The sequence below is a fragment of the Oryctolagus cuniculus genome, chromosome 10, assembly GCF_051225735.1.
Source record: "Oryctolagus cuniculus isolate XC-2025 breed Fujian yellow rabbit chromosome 10, ASM5122573v1, whole genome shotgun sequence".
Taxonomy (NCBI): domain Eukaryota; kingdom Metazoa; phylum Chordata; class Mammalia; order Lagomorpha; family Leporidae; genus Oryctolagus; species Oryctolagus cuniculus.
Genome location: NC_142876.1, coordinates 66,005,918 through 66,018,444, shown reverse-complemented (window position 1 = coordinate 66,018,444; position 12,527 = coordinate 66,005,918). Strand labels below are relative to the sequence as shown.

The 12,527-nt window shown below is 49.1% G+C and overlaps 1 protein-coding gene across 11 annotated transcripts in view; it reads right to left on the bottom strand.

Moving 5' to 3' along the window:
* Positions 1 to 12,527, bottom strand: part of MTCL1 (microtubule crosslinking factor 1) — a 134,413-nt gene that overhangs the window by 115,720 nt on the left and 6,166 nt on the right. For all 11 annotated transcript variants that reach the window (XM_089305333.1, XM_089305329.1, XM_089305331.1 and 8 more), the window contains exons 2-3: positions 5,427 to 5,651; positions 3,357 to 3,515 (exon numbers count right to left, since the gene is read on the bottom strand). In XM_089305333.1, the coding sequence (XP_089161459.1) occupies positions 3,357 to 3,515; positions 5,427 to 5,651 (384 nt within the window). The remainder of the gene's footprint in view (positions 1 to 3,356; positions 3,516 to 5,426; positions 5,652 to 12,527) is intronic.

The window sequence follows — 12,527 nt, the reverse complement described above, 5'->3', positions numbered from 1 at the left end:
GGGGACACAGACATCTGTTCTTCAGAGACACACACAACACGTGTGCGGCCCTCACCTTTCCCAGGATGTCACACGCTCATTTATAAAACTCCAGAGTTGAACAACGGAGAGCAAGGCTCCGAGTAGGGAAGACATCGTCCTCGGCGCTACAGGAAAGCGACTGCATCTGCTCTGGCTTTTGTAAAAGGAGCCCATTTGCACCGCCAACAGCTGGCATCTCCCAATAAACACCTCCTCTACCACCTCCAAACCTTGCATCACTAGGGGCCACCACTCTCTGCTTCCCGTGTAATCTCCCAGCATCTAACCCTCCGGAGACTTCCGAGACTTCCGTCAGTTTTACGTCTCATTTACAAGTCTGGTTCAGCTATGCAGTCCCACCAGTCGGGCTGCAACTCTAGAGGTAAAATCCTTATTGCACCCCAGCTGAGTAATCCCTCTGAGTAACTTTAACCCACAGCAGGAGGTGGGAGGTGGGAGGTGGGAGGAGGTGACCCCTCTACCTCTTCCTCATCTCCACAAGCCCACATCAGCCTCCCTGAAGATCCTTGTCCTAACCTTTGTCCTACCCCGGCCTTGTCTTCAGCTTCAAGAACAGCAGTCACCATTTCTTCCTCCAAAGAGATGCCAGGTCCTACACAAATCCATTTAAACCTACTCAGAAGAATCTTTGCTGGCCTAAATATATATGAGGGCATATCAAAGAGTTCAAGGAGGGGCCGGCGCCGCGGCTCACTAGGCTAATCCTCCGCCTTGCAGTGCCGGCACACCAGGTTCTAGTCCCGGTCAGGGCACCGGATTCTGTCCCGGTTGCCCCTCTTCCAGGCCAGCTCTCTGCTGTGGCCAGGGAGTGCCGTGAAGGACGGCCCAAGTGCTTGGGCCCTGCACCCCATGGGAGACCAAGAGAAGCACCTGGCTCCTGCCTTCGGATCAGCGCAGTACGCTGGTCGCAGTGCGCCGGCTGTGGCGGCCATTGGAGGGTGAACCAATGGAAAGGAAGACCTTTCTCTCTGTCTCTCTCTCTCACTGTCCACTCTGCCTGTCAAAAAAAAAAAAGAGGTCAAGGAGGGGTGGGCAGTTAGGCTAACATTTAGGATGCCTGCATCCGCCACCTGGATACCTGGGTTCCATTCCTAGCTCCAGGTCCTGACTCCAGCTTTCCTGCCAAAGTATTCATGAGAGGCAGCAGATTCAAGACTAGGTTCTTGCTACCCACATGGGGAGCCTGGATTAAGTTCCCGGCTCCCAGCTTCAGCCCTGGCTTTTGGAGGAGTGAACTCGTGGATAGGAAGAGCTCTCTGCCTCTGTCTCTTAAATAAATAGGTAATTTTTTAAAAAGTTCATAGGAGAGTAGAATGAAAAGGAAAGTTTATTTTGACACAGAAAAATGTGAAATCCAAGCATAGCTTTTCCATGATATGCATTTTCCATGAACTTCTAGAAGACTCCTCAAATGCACACACTTCAAAATGTTTGCACCAAAATAAATGTTTCCATCTTCCTGCATACTTTATGAAGTGCCCTCATGTATACTCATGTATGTTCGTATTTCACATGCATATTACATAGCTACACACAAACGTACCCACGCCAAACCTCTAAATACACTTCTAAGCTGTGTATTTTAGGATACAGAATTCTGTACACACAAGATTTCCTCTGCCTGCCAGGTCGGGCTCAGCCTGGAAATCCTGGGAAGGAAAGCGTCCTGGCCCCATCTCCAGGCAAACGCAGACAAAGGGAAAAGAACGGAGCAGAGCAGCAGCAACTGGGAGTGCAGAGGGACGAGACGAGACCTCACCACCACCATCAGGCAGTCTGCGCCGGCCCGGGGCAAATCACCTATAGGCTAAGTGCCAGGGATTGCTGGGCACTGAGGCAAGTTCTCAGAGGCAACCTCTCCCTTCCCGAAGCCTCCTTCCACCCCAGGCCGGCACTGGCCACCCAGGCTCCGGGCTCTCATCCTCTCCCTTGTAGGGGCCAGGCACGGGGACTCCACTGCCAACCGACAGCCAAAACCCCACCCCTGTCCCACACAGCTTGGCATTCCAGAAGGGCACTGTGAAAGGATGGGATGAATGAAGGTCAAGAATGAAGGCGGCTGTGAGCATGGGGGCAGGGAGAACCCACGATGGTGGCGGTACTTTCTGCTTTGCCGTAATTCCTTCTGCTCGCCGCGCCAGGCTGAACCGCACAGCCCCAGTCTCCAGCCCCAAGCGTGCTGCTGGACGGCTGGATGGACAACAAATGGCTGGCTGAAGCAGGAAAATGAGCCAAAGAAGAAATGAACTGCTAAGTGAGGCCGTCAGCAGGTGACATGCCAGCCGGGAGCAGCGTCTTCCTGCCAGCACCGGGAGTTTCTAATGTCATTGTCACAGATATGCAGGACGCTTTCCAAGGAAACACTGGACTCTAATCTCGTAATGGAAATCAACAAGAAAACAGGATGCGCACTGCCGTACACAAAGGAAAAAGTATACATATCTATATGTATATATGTTCATTTTCTAGACCACTTTGTTGAACAATCACACTCTAAAATGTAAAAAGATCTATATTTAAATCTTATCAGTTGAATAATATACATAGGTAGCATACATACATTATGGTTCCTCACAGCTTTAATGGACAATCATAATATATTTTCTGGCCCACTGGGAGAAAAGATTCTTAAAAAAAAAAAAAAAATAACAACCTGGGTTTTACTCCTGGCTCCTGCTCCCAATTCCAGCTTTCTGCTAATGCAGACCCTGGGGACAGCAGGTGGTGGCTCAAGTGACTCCAGTTACCCACACAGAAGACCCGGATTGAGATATCATCTCTGGGTTTTGGCCTCATCTTGGTGTCGATGTAGGCATCTGGGGAGTGAAGCGATAGGTGGGTGTGCTCTGTCTCTCGAAGTAATAAATAAATAAATAAATAGGAAGGAAGGAAAGGAGGGAGAGAGGGAGGGAGGAAAGGAGGGAAGGAGGGAGGGAGGGAGGAAAAATCTACTGCTTAATTCTGTGCTCTGGTAACACAGAATTGGACACCTCACGGGAATGAACAGCCAGCCGATCTGAATGGGGATTATTAGACCAAGGGCAAGTACTTCAGGCCTTGCAAGTAACATGCAGTCTTACTTCTAGTCTTCTTTGCTTGGGGAGGGGGTGGATTTATTTGGGTGCAGTTTTGTTTCTTTGTTTACAATGCTACAGAGTTGCAAAAACCATTCTGAGCTCTTGAGCCAAACACACTTTCTGTCATCTGGCTGTGCCCTGTTTTAGAGCACACAGCAAGTAGGGGACCCTGCGCATCCCAGGTAGCTAACGGCGCACGGCCGAGGGAGGAAGGCTAGCCCGCGGCGGGGTGGTTACCTCCTTCAGTCTCTCCAGCTCGTTCTGCAGGGCCTGCTTGGATATCTCCACTTCAATCATCTGCTGCCGCAGAGTTTCATTTTCGTCCTCAGCTTTCGCACGCTTTTCCTCCACAGTCTCCAGCTCGTGGTGCAATCTCACAGACACGTCTTTGGCTACCTGCATCCACCACATGGAAACAAACCATCAGGGTGGGAAGCGCCGTGCCTGCTAAGGGTAATTCGGACAACCGCAGAGGCCAAAGTCACTGGGAGCTACAGAGTGATGCTGATGAGCCAAGACCTGGCCGTAGTTAACAGACCTGCACTTAAAAGGAGAGGGTGTTACTGCTTGAGCATCCTTAAGCCAAAAGCCTGTAATTCAAAATGTTCTTCTGGCCCCCTGCATTTCAGATCAGGGCTATTCGACTCATGGTTTAAAACAAGAAGTCAATATTGTTAAGTGGGAAAGTAGCTTTCATCTGGACCAAAAAAAAAAGAGCCACTTTGCATAACCCTTTAAAGAAAATCACAAGAACACCCACGCTCACAGGCTGTAAGTGATATATTCAAAACCTTAATGATACACAAATAAACATTTCTGTTCCCTACAGTAATAATGAACATGCCTGCTAAAAAAAAAAAAAAAAAAAAAAAAAAACCCGTCAGCTAATTTGTGTGCAGGTGTTCAGCACGGTCAAGTTCTAAACTCTCTACTCCAGGGTGACAGAAAGCCTGAATGTTCAAGCAAGTTAAACATTTTCACTTTCTGATGGCAAATGAGGCAAGGAAGTACGTAAGACAAATATAAATCACCCTTTATCGTACAAAATGACATGTTGTTAGTGACCGATAACCGACAGAATTACGAAGATTCTTTCCCCATCATGAGAGGCTGGATGAGATTTCACAAGTACTCCCTTCACAAGAAGGACATTGTGCATAATTCATCTCTAGATAAATGATTTGATAATCAGGTCACGAGAGCAGTCTTGTTGCCCACGGAGAGAGCAAAGGACATAAAGTCTAGGATTTCATCGCCTCATTCTCATTTCTGCCAGTGGTTCTCAGAGACAACTGGGTAGGATCCTGTGTCTTCCATTAAGTCACACTACACAAGTTTCACTTGGGTTCCGAAAATTTCAGGTTTTGTGTATCCTAGAAAACTAAGTAACAATAAAAATGTTGAGTGATATGGACAACTTTTACAAAGTGACCCTCAACTGAACCAATCCAGCTCCCTGGGAAAGCGGTGGAAGACAGCCCAAGTATCTAGGCCCTGCCACCCATGTAGGAGACGTGGATGGAGTTCCAGGCTCCTGGCTTCGGCCCGGCCCAGCCCAGGCAGTTGTGGCCATTTGGGGGGTGAACCAGTGGATGGAAGACCTCTCTCTCTCTCTCTCTCTCTGTAACTCTGCCTTTCAAACAAACAAAAGAAAGTACTATTTCTATCCAATTGTCAGACTAATTGGCAGGTATTGATTCTTTCTATAATAGATCCATTAAATCTGATATTTTTTTAAGTTTATTTCAGGGGCCAGTGCTGTGGCAGAGAGGGTTAAAGTCCCAGCCTGCAGTGCCGGCATCCCATATGGACCCCCGTTTGAGTCCCAGCTGCTCTATTTCCAATCTAGCTCCCTGCTAATGCACCTGGGAAAGCAGGAGAGAATGGCCCAAGTCCTTGGGCCCCTGCACCCACGTAGAAGACCCAGAAGAAGTTCCTAACTCCTGGCTTCAGATCAACTCAGCTCTGGCCATTGCAGCTGTTTGGGGAGTGAAGCAGCAGATGGAAGACCTCTCTCTCTCTGTCTCTACTTCTCTTTGTAACTCTTTCAAATAAATAAAATAATTTTTTTAAAAAAAGTTTATTTCAGTTTATATTATGACCAGTTCAAATCTCAGGTTGTCAAAGTCATATAAACCCACATAATCTATAAGCCAGAAAGTAAACTAAGAATGTCTACACTGAGACTTGTTAAGGCAGACAGAAGCACTCTGCATGCAAGGTCTGGGGCTGTATCTTCAGATGGGACCTGATCCCCGGCAGCCCTCCTGGCTTTGCCTGCAGCATCAGGCCCTCTCCCCGACTGACCTTCAAGTCCTGCTCCAGGCTTCTGATGAGCTCGCCATCCACCTGCCCGGTCTCGGCCACCTTCAGGCTCTTCTGCTCGGCTTTCCTGAGACGGTACTGCAGGATCCGGCAGTTTTTATTAGCGCGGTCCAGTTCTCGCCGGAGTTCCTGCAGCTGGTAAACATCTTCCTCCAGATAACTGTCTCTCATCTCTTCCATCTCAGCTCGGAGCTCATCCAGCTCGTCCTGTGCACAGAGCAGACGTAGGAGCCAAGTGCATCAGAAAAGACACCGTCTGCCTCTCCCACCCTGCTCCTGAGTGCTGAAGACCCCTCTCCTGGCTGCCTCTGGAGGCTCCCACAGCAGACAACATCACCCCAGGTCTATTGAGGTCTTGTAGGACCCGAACCTAGAAACCACTCCGGTTCTGTGTTGCAGTCTCTTGGAACTCATCCGCTCCCAATATATCCTTACATAATCATAGATAAAATAAGCTCTGTGGATAATTAAACTTTTAGATTCAAATCAAACACTGATCTAAACCTGTATCTCAGGACCGGCGTTGTGACACAGCAGGTTATCACCCTGGCCTAAAGCGCCGGCATCCCATATGAGCAACAGTTCGAGACCCAGCTGCTCCACTTCCGATCCAGCTCTCTGCTGTGGCCTGCGAAAGCAGTAGAGGATGGCCCAAGTGCTTGGGCCCCTGCACCTGTGTGGGAGACCTGGAAGAATCTCCTGGCTCCTGGCTTCGAATCGGCGCAGCTCCAGCCATTGTGGCCAATTGGGGAGTGAACCAGTGGATAGAAGACCTCTCTCTCTCTCTCTCTCTCTCTGCCTCTCCTCTCTCTGTGTAACTCTTTCAAATAAATAAATAAATTTCAAAAAATAAAAATAAAAAATAAACCTGTATCTCTGAGGCATAACAAACATACTGAGATGACTCAAACAGACCTCACCTTTGAAGAACATAAGCTTTAGTAAGACCTACCTGTCTCACTGCCCTGGGGTTACAAACATGCCTGCAAACGTCCCTAACATTCTCTCCCACAAATCGAACCTCAGTGTTGATTAAGCAACTGTGTCTACAGATGAAACACTTTCCATGACTTCAGACACACATAGGGTTTGCTTCTTCCTATTTCTCTGTACTTTTATTTCCATTCTTCTTTGCTGGCCACAAGAAGGAACTCTAAATATGGAATGTCAACCAAAAGTGACAGGAGCCCACGGCCTTGGACCAAACTAAAGACGTCAACAGGGTCGCCCATCATGAAGCTCATTGTCACCCAACTGAAAGTAGGCTGTTAGCTGACTCTCTAAGAAACCTGGAGAGGGAACAGGCACATCTCTCACAGAGGCCATCTCCCACGCTAAGGAAGTTTCCCCTCAACTTTTTTTTTTTTTTTTTTTTTTTTTTTTTTTTTTTTGACAGGCAGAGTGGACAGTGAGAGAGAAAGAAAGAGAGAAAGGTCTTCCTTTTTCCGTTGGTTCACCCCCCAGTGGCCGCTGTGGCCGGCGCACCGTGCTGAACCAAAGCCAGGAGCCAGGTACTTCTCCTGGTCTCCCGTGCGGGTGCAGGGCCCAAGCACTTGGGCCATCCTCCACTGTACTCCCGGGCCACAGCAGAGAGCTGGACTGGAAGAGGAGCGACCGGGACAGAATCCGGCGCCCCGACCGGGACTAGAACCCGGTGTGCCGGCGCCACAGGCGGAGGATTAGCCTAGTGAGCCGCGGCGCCGGCCTCCCCTCAACTTTAATCCCTAAAAATACAAGGGACCTGAAGGTACCTGTGCTGGACTCCCCCTCCTGCTTTGCAAGGACAGTAACTCAGAAATGACTCATCTGCTCCTGGGTCCCCGGTGCTGCTTCCTTCCAACACCTGCCCTGTTACGGAAGGGGCTAAATTTGAAGGAGAAGGACAAGGACAGCCCAAGGCAGGATTCCCGCCTTCCCAGTCGCTCCCACTTCACAGCCACCCTTCTCAGGTGTAAGTGTTGCCACATACTGGGTCCCTGCCTCCTCTCTGCTCCTCTGATCCTGCCAGAGTCTATTCTCCTCCTCACCACCCACCCAAACCCCAGGGGGCCTCCAGGAGTCACCTGCCACCCCCTCCCTGCCAAACGCCCTTTCCCAGGCTTCTGCAACCCCTCGGCGCCCAGTCCCTGCCTGGCTGTACTGTGTCCCTTCCTCTCATCACCATCTGGTAGTGCCAGGGTACTTAACACATTGCATGAAAAATGGAAGAGAGAAACTTATTTGGGAGCAAAAATATTTCAAAGCCTATTCACAGTTTTTTCATAATACCCACTTCCCATGAACTTTCTGCCATGCTCTCTGATCGGTGTTTTATTCCTGTTTGGGCTCCATCACCAACACTCCAGGGCAAGCTTCAGAGGAGACAGATGCCTCTATCTTGCTCCTTCTGCAGCTACAGCAGCATGAGGCACACAGTAGGCCCTCAAAAACTACTTCCAGACTGGAACGGACACTATGTGGCACAGAGGGTCAAGCTGCTGCTGAGGACACGCCCATCCTGGAATCAAGTGCCGCCTATGCTTCCAATCCAGCTTCTTGCTGATGCACCCAAGAGGGAGCACACGATGGCTCAAGACCTTGGGCCCCTGCCACCCCCATGGGAGACCTGGAAGAAGTTCCTGGCTCCTGGCTTCAGCCTGGCCCAGCCCCAGCCATTGCAGGCATTTGAGAAGCAAACAGCAGAGGGGAGATCTCTGTCTATCACTCTTGAATTTTTTTCAATGATTTATTCATTTATTTGAAAGTCAGAATTACAGAGAGACAGAGAGAGAGAGAGAGAGAGAGAGAGAGAGAGAGAGAGAGAGAAATTTCCCAACCCATCGATTCACTCGCCAAATGGCTCTAACAGCCAAGGCTGGGGCAGGCCAAAGCCAGGAGCCAGGAGCTTCATCCAGGTCTCCCATGTAGATGCAGAGGCCCAAGCAGTTGAGCCAACTTCTGCTGCTCTCCCAGGTGCATTAGCAGGGAGTTGGATTGGAAGTGGAGCAGCTAGGACTCGAACTGGTGTCCATATGGAATGTCAGTGCTGCAGATGGCAGCTTAACCTGCTGTACCACTGCACTGGACCCCAAATAAATTTTTTTTATTTAAAAAAGCCGCATAAAAAAAGTATTTGTGGATGGAAGACACATGCATACCAGTGACTCAGACCAAATCAAAAGAGGATCAAAATTGGACTTAAGTGCATCCTCTCCTCGTTCCAGGCTTGTAGCCTAATTATAAAAACTTCTTCCCAACCTGTAGATGCAGCTCCAGGATCCAGTACTTCAAAAACCTCAGGAAAAACAGAGTTGTTTACTTTGGTGCAAAAAATTGTTCAAAATCCATGCAGGGTTTTCTCGTAAGATGCATTTTCCATGAAGTTTCTGAAGCCCCCTCACATGCAAGGCCATACTGGAAAGAGCACTGCATGGCAGCTCCTTCGCCCAGACCCCGCACATGGATCGTCCCTCTCCACCCTGCTCACACTGTCCTAACAGAGAAGTGTCCCACTCAACTGTGACTCCAAATGTAGCCTGTTCCAGACCACCAAGAAGAACAGATGTTAAAGAAGGAAGCTTCACCCACTTCCCAGTAGTCAAATGAGTAAGATGTTCTCAGCTTCCAAGTGTTCTTATAGACTTTCTACACCAGGATGAAAACAGCATTAGAAATACACGTACTTCAGGGCTGGCGCTGTGGCTTAGCGAACAAAGCCGCCACCTGCAGCGCCAGCATCCCATATGGGCGCCAGTTTGAGTCCCGGCTGCTCCACTTCTGATCCAGCTCTCTGCTATGGCCTGGGAAAGCAGTAAAAAATGGCCCAAATCCTTGGGCCTCTGCACCCCGTAGGAGTCCTGGAAGAAGCTCCTGGCTTCCTGGCTTCAGATTGGCACAGCTCCGGCCACTGCGGCCATTTGGGGAATGAACCAGTGGATGGAAGACCCTTTCTCTCTCTCTCTCTCTCTCTCTCTGCCTCTCTGTAACTCTGCCTTCCAAATAAATAAATCAATCTTTAAAATAAATAAAGAGCTGGAAGGGTGAAGAGCGTGGGTAGTGGAGATAACACATGCGATACGTGCACACAGTTGAAATGTGGATGGTAGAATCGATGCAGCTGCACGGCGGTGAACACAGCTGTCCTGCCTCGGGCTGCAGTTGTGACTGAGGGGTTCGAGACCCGGGAGCTGCACCCTGGAGCAGCCTCATGGCTGGCAGGATGAGCCAACATCCTGCCCACCACTGTCTGGGCCTCGCCTGGAGAAGCGCCCCCATCGCTGATGGCCGAGCCGTCTGCTCGCTGCTCCTGGCTCCCAACAGAAATACCTCAATTTGAAAAATGATCCTACTGGGGCTGCCTGTGGTGCCAGCATCCTATATGGGTACTCGTTCAAGTCCCTGCTGCCCCATTTCCCGTCCAGCTCCCTGCTAATGTGCCTGGGAAAGCAGCAGAAGATGGCCCAAGTCCTGCACCCACATGGGAGACCCTGAAGAAGCTCCTGGCTCCTGGCTTCAGATCAGCCCAGTTCCAGCCATTGAGGCCATTTGGGGAGTGAACCAGAGGGATCTCTCTCTCTCTCTGCCTTTTAAATAAATAAATAAATCTTTAAAAAAAAAATACAAGTACTTCAAGAAGTCTGTGGAAAATGGAAGTAAAAGATAAGTTTCTTTTGCTGTAAAAAAATTTTGACTTTCAGGCACATGGGAAATCTTCAAGAAGTTCATGGAGAGTGTGTATTAAAAAACTAGGGGTCGGTGCTGTGGTGTAGCAGGTTAAGCATCTGCTTGCAGCACTGGCATCCCATATGGGTGCAGGTTCAAGTCCCAGCTGCTCCACTTCCAATCCAGCTCTCTGCTATGTCCTGAGAAGGCAGTAAAAGATGGCCCAAGTGCTTGGGCACCTGCACCTGCATGGGAGAACTGGAAGAAGCTCTTGGCTCCTGGCTTCAGATAGGCTCAAATCTGGCTGTTGAAGCCATTTGGAGAGTGAATCAGTGGATGGAAGACCTCTCTCTCTGTCTCTTCCTCTCTCTGTTACTCTGCCTCTCAAATAAATAAAAATAAAGATCTTAAAAAAATAATAGAGAGACTTCAAAAATGTTTACAACAAAATGAGCCTATCTTTTCATTCTATTCTTTCCCAGAACTTCTGAAGTCCTTGAGTATAAGACGCGCTGTGTTGAGGAAGGGAAACCAGCACAGTGCAGGTCATGTGACATGTCACCCACTCTCCTCCCTTTCCCTTCATGGGGCTGCCTCTCATCACCTCCCGCCCCTGTAGGGAAATCCACCTGGAGCGGGAGCTGCCGGGCTGAGCGCCACACTGGCCAGCCAAGCACTCCTGAGCGGGCCGGCAGGCGGAGTGCTTCTCGCCGGAGGAGACCCAGCATTTCAGAAAGGCGAAGCAGGAGGCCTCCGATCCCCACCCGGAGGCCTCCAAGGCAGGGGAGCCGTGCCTGCCGCCCCAGCCAGGCTGGAGGAGCCCCAGTGGCAAACAGGGGCTTTAGAACCCAGGCCCTGTGGTCGTCATTCTTTGGGTAAGGAGCGGAAAGTGAGTCCCGAATCCTCAAAAATCAGGGTCAAGTTTCACTCACGTCCTATCCACGGATCTGATGGATCAGACTTTGAGAAGGAGCCTAATCTCCATGCTTGTTCCTGAGAACAGTCAGAAGGCAACTAAGAAGCAACAGAATAAGCAACAATACTACACCCTACCTATGTATATACACATATATACAACCTTACACTGCTACCTATGCGCGTGCGTGCACACACACACACACACACACACAGCCAGCCACCTCTTCCTTCCGGGGAGGAAGAGCTGGTGACTGCTCGTCCTTGTGAGAAGCTTGTCTCTCTCTCAAAGCCAGAGTCACCAGTGCCTAGGCGGACCTGCTACTCCAACCCAAGTGTTTAAGATGTGAAATGACTACATGCAGACCTGAGATACACTTCCAGGTGCACAAATGTCCTCTAACTCTCAGCCTTTGCAAAGTGGCCTCACACACTCCGACGTTAAATGCCGAATATATGACAGATTCATAAACAACCATTACAGACCTAAAAAAAAAAAGTTTAAGTGTAAGATGTACTCACTGAACAGGCTGAATGTAAACAGCTAATATTTTTTGGCATAAATAATCACCAACATAGGTACACTGAAAAGAAAAGGAGGCAGAGACCAGAATTACATGTATCTGAAGCACTGCTTTTATAACCCATGTTTTATCTACAGGTATAGAGCCGATGGCATGCTTTATTAAGCACCGTACCCTCATGGCTAACCTTACCATCACCCTGTCGGGAACATATCGCCCTCATCTTACAGGCAAGGAAGCCCAGCCAAGGCTGGTGGGGGCACCCACAGCCTGAGAGCTAGCAAGAGAAGCCAGCCAGAAACCCAAGGCCGTCTGGACAAACACACGCCCTTTCCAGTAAATACTGCAAATGATTTGCTACAGCCAGGACAGATGCAACAACAGGCCTCCCACTGTACTTGTAAAAGCCCGTCATCCATTAACAGCAGCCTCACACACACAGCCTAACACTGGTCTTCGTCCAGGTGTATCTTTTAGAGAGACTGGTCAACAGGAAATTGTGTAGTGAGGGCACTAAGAGACTCATTCCTTCAATGAGGAAACTGAGATCCTAAAAGGTTCAATGGCTTTGCACCACCGGTATGTGGCAGAGACAGGATGGAGGCTGATGTCTCAACTCTTTTCCAGAGTCTAGAAGAAGGCAATTTTCAGACTCGGTGGAAAGAAATTACTAGAGAAGCAAATTATAAGCCATGTAAACTGGCAGCAGCCATTTGAGAAGCAAAAACTGTGATTATTTGGATTAGGGTCATGATGGATAGTGGTTTTCAGACCAACATTACATTGATTTCCTGGTGGCATGCTCTGATTTTGAAAACACGGTATTCCTGGACCTTAAAGATGTCTGCTCTTGAAATGTTTAGGGAAACCAAATCAAGCAGAACATAGAGGTGTTTCTGGCAGACATAGCTTAGAGATAATAAATCAAAGGGAAAACTTGCTGCTGTATTTTTATACACAGAAATTAGTAGGGAAAAAACTGTCCTTAATCAATGATTTTATA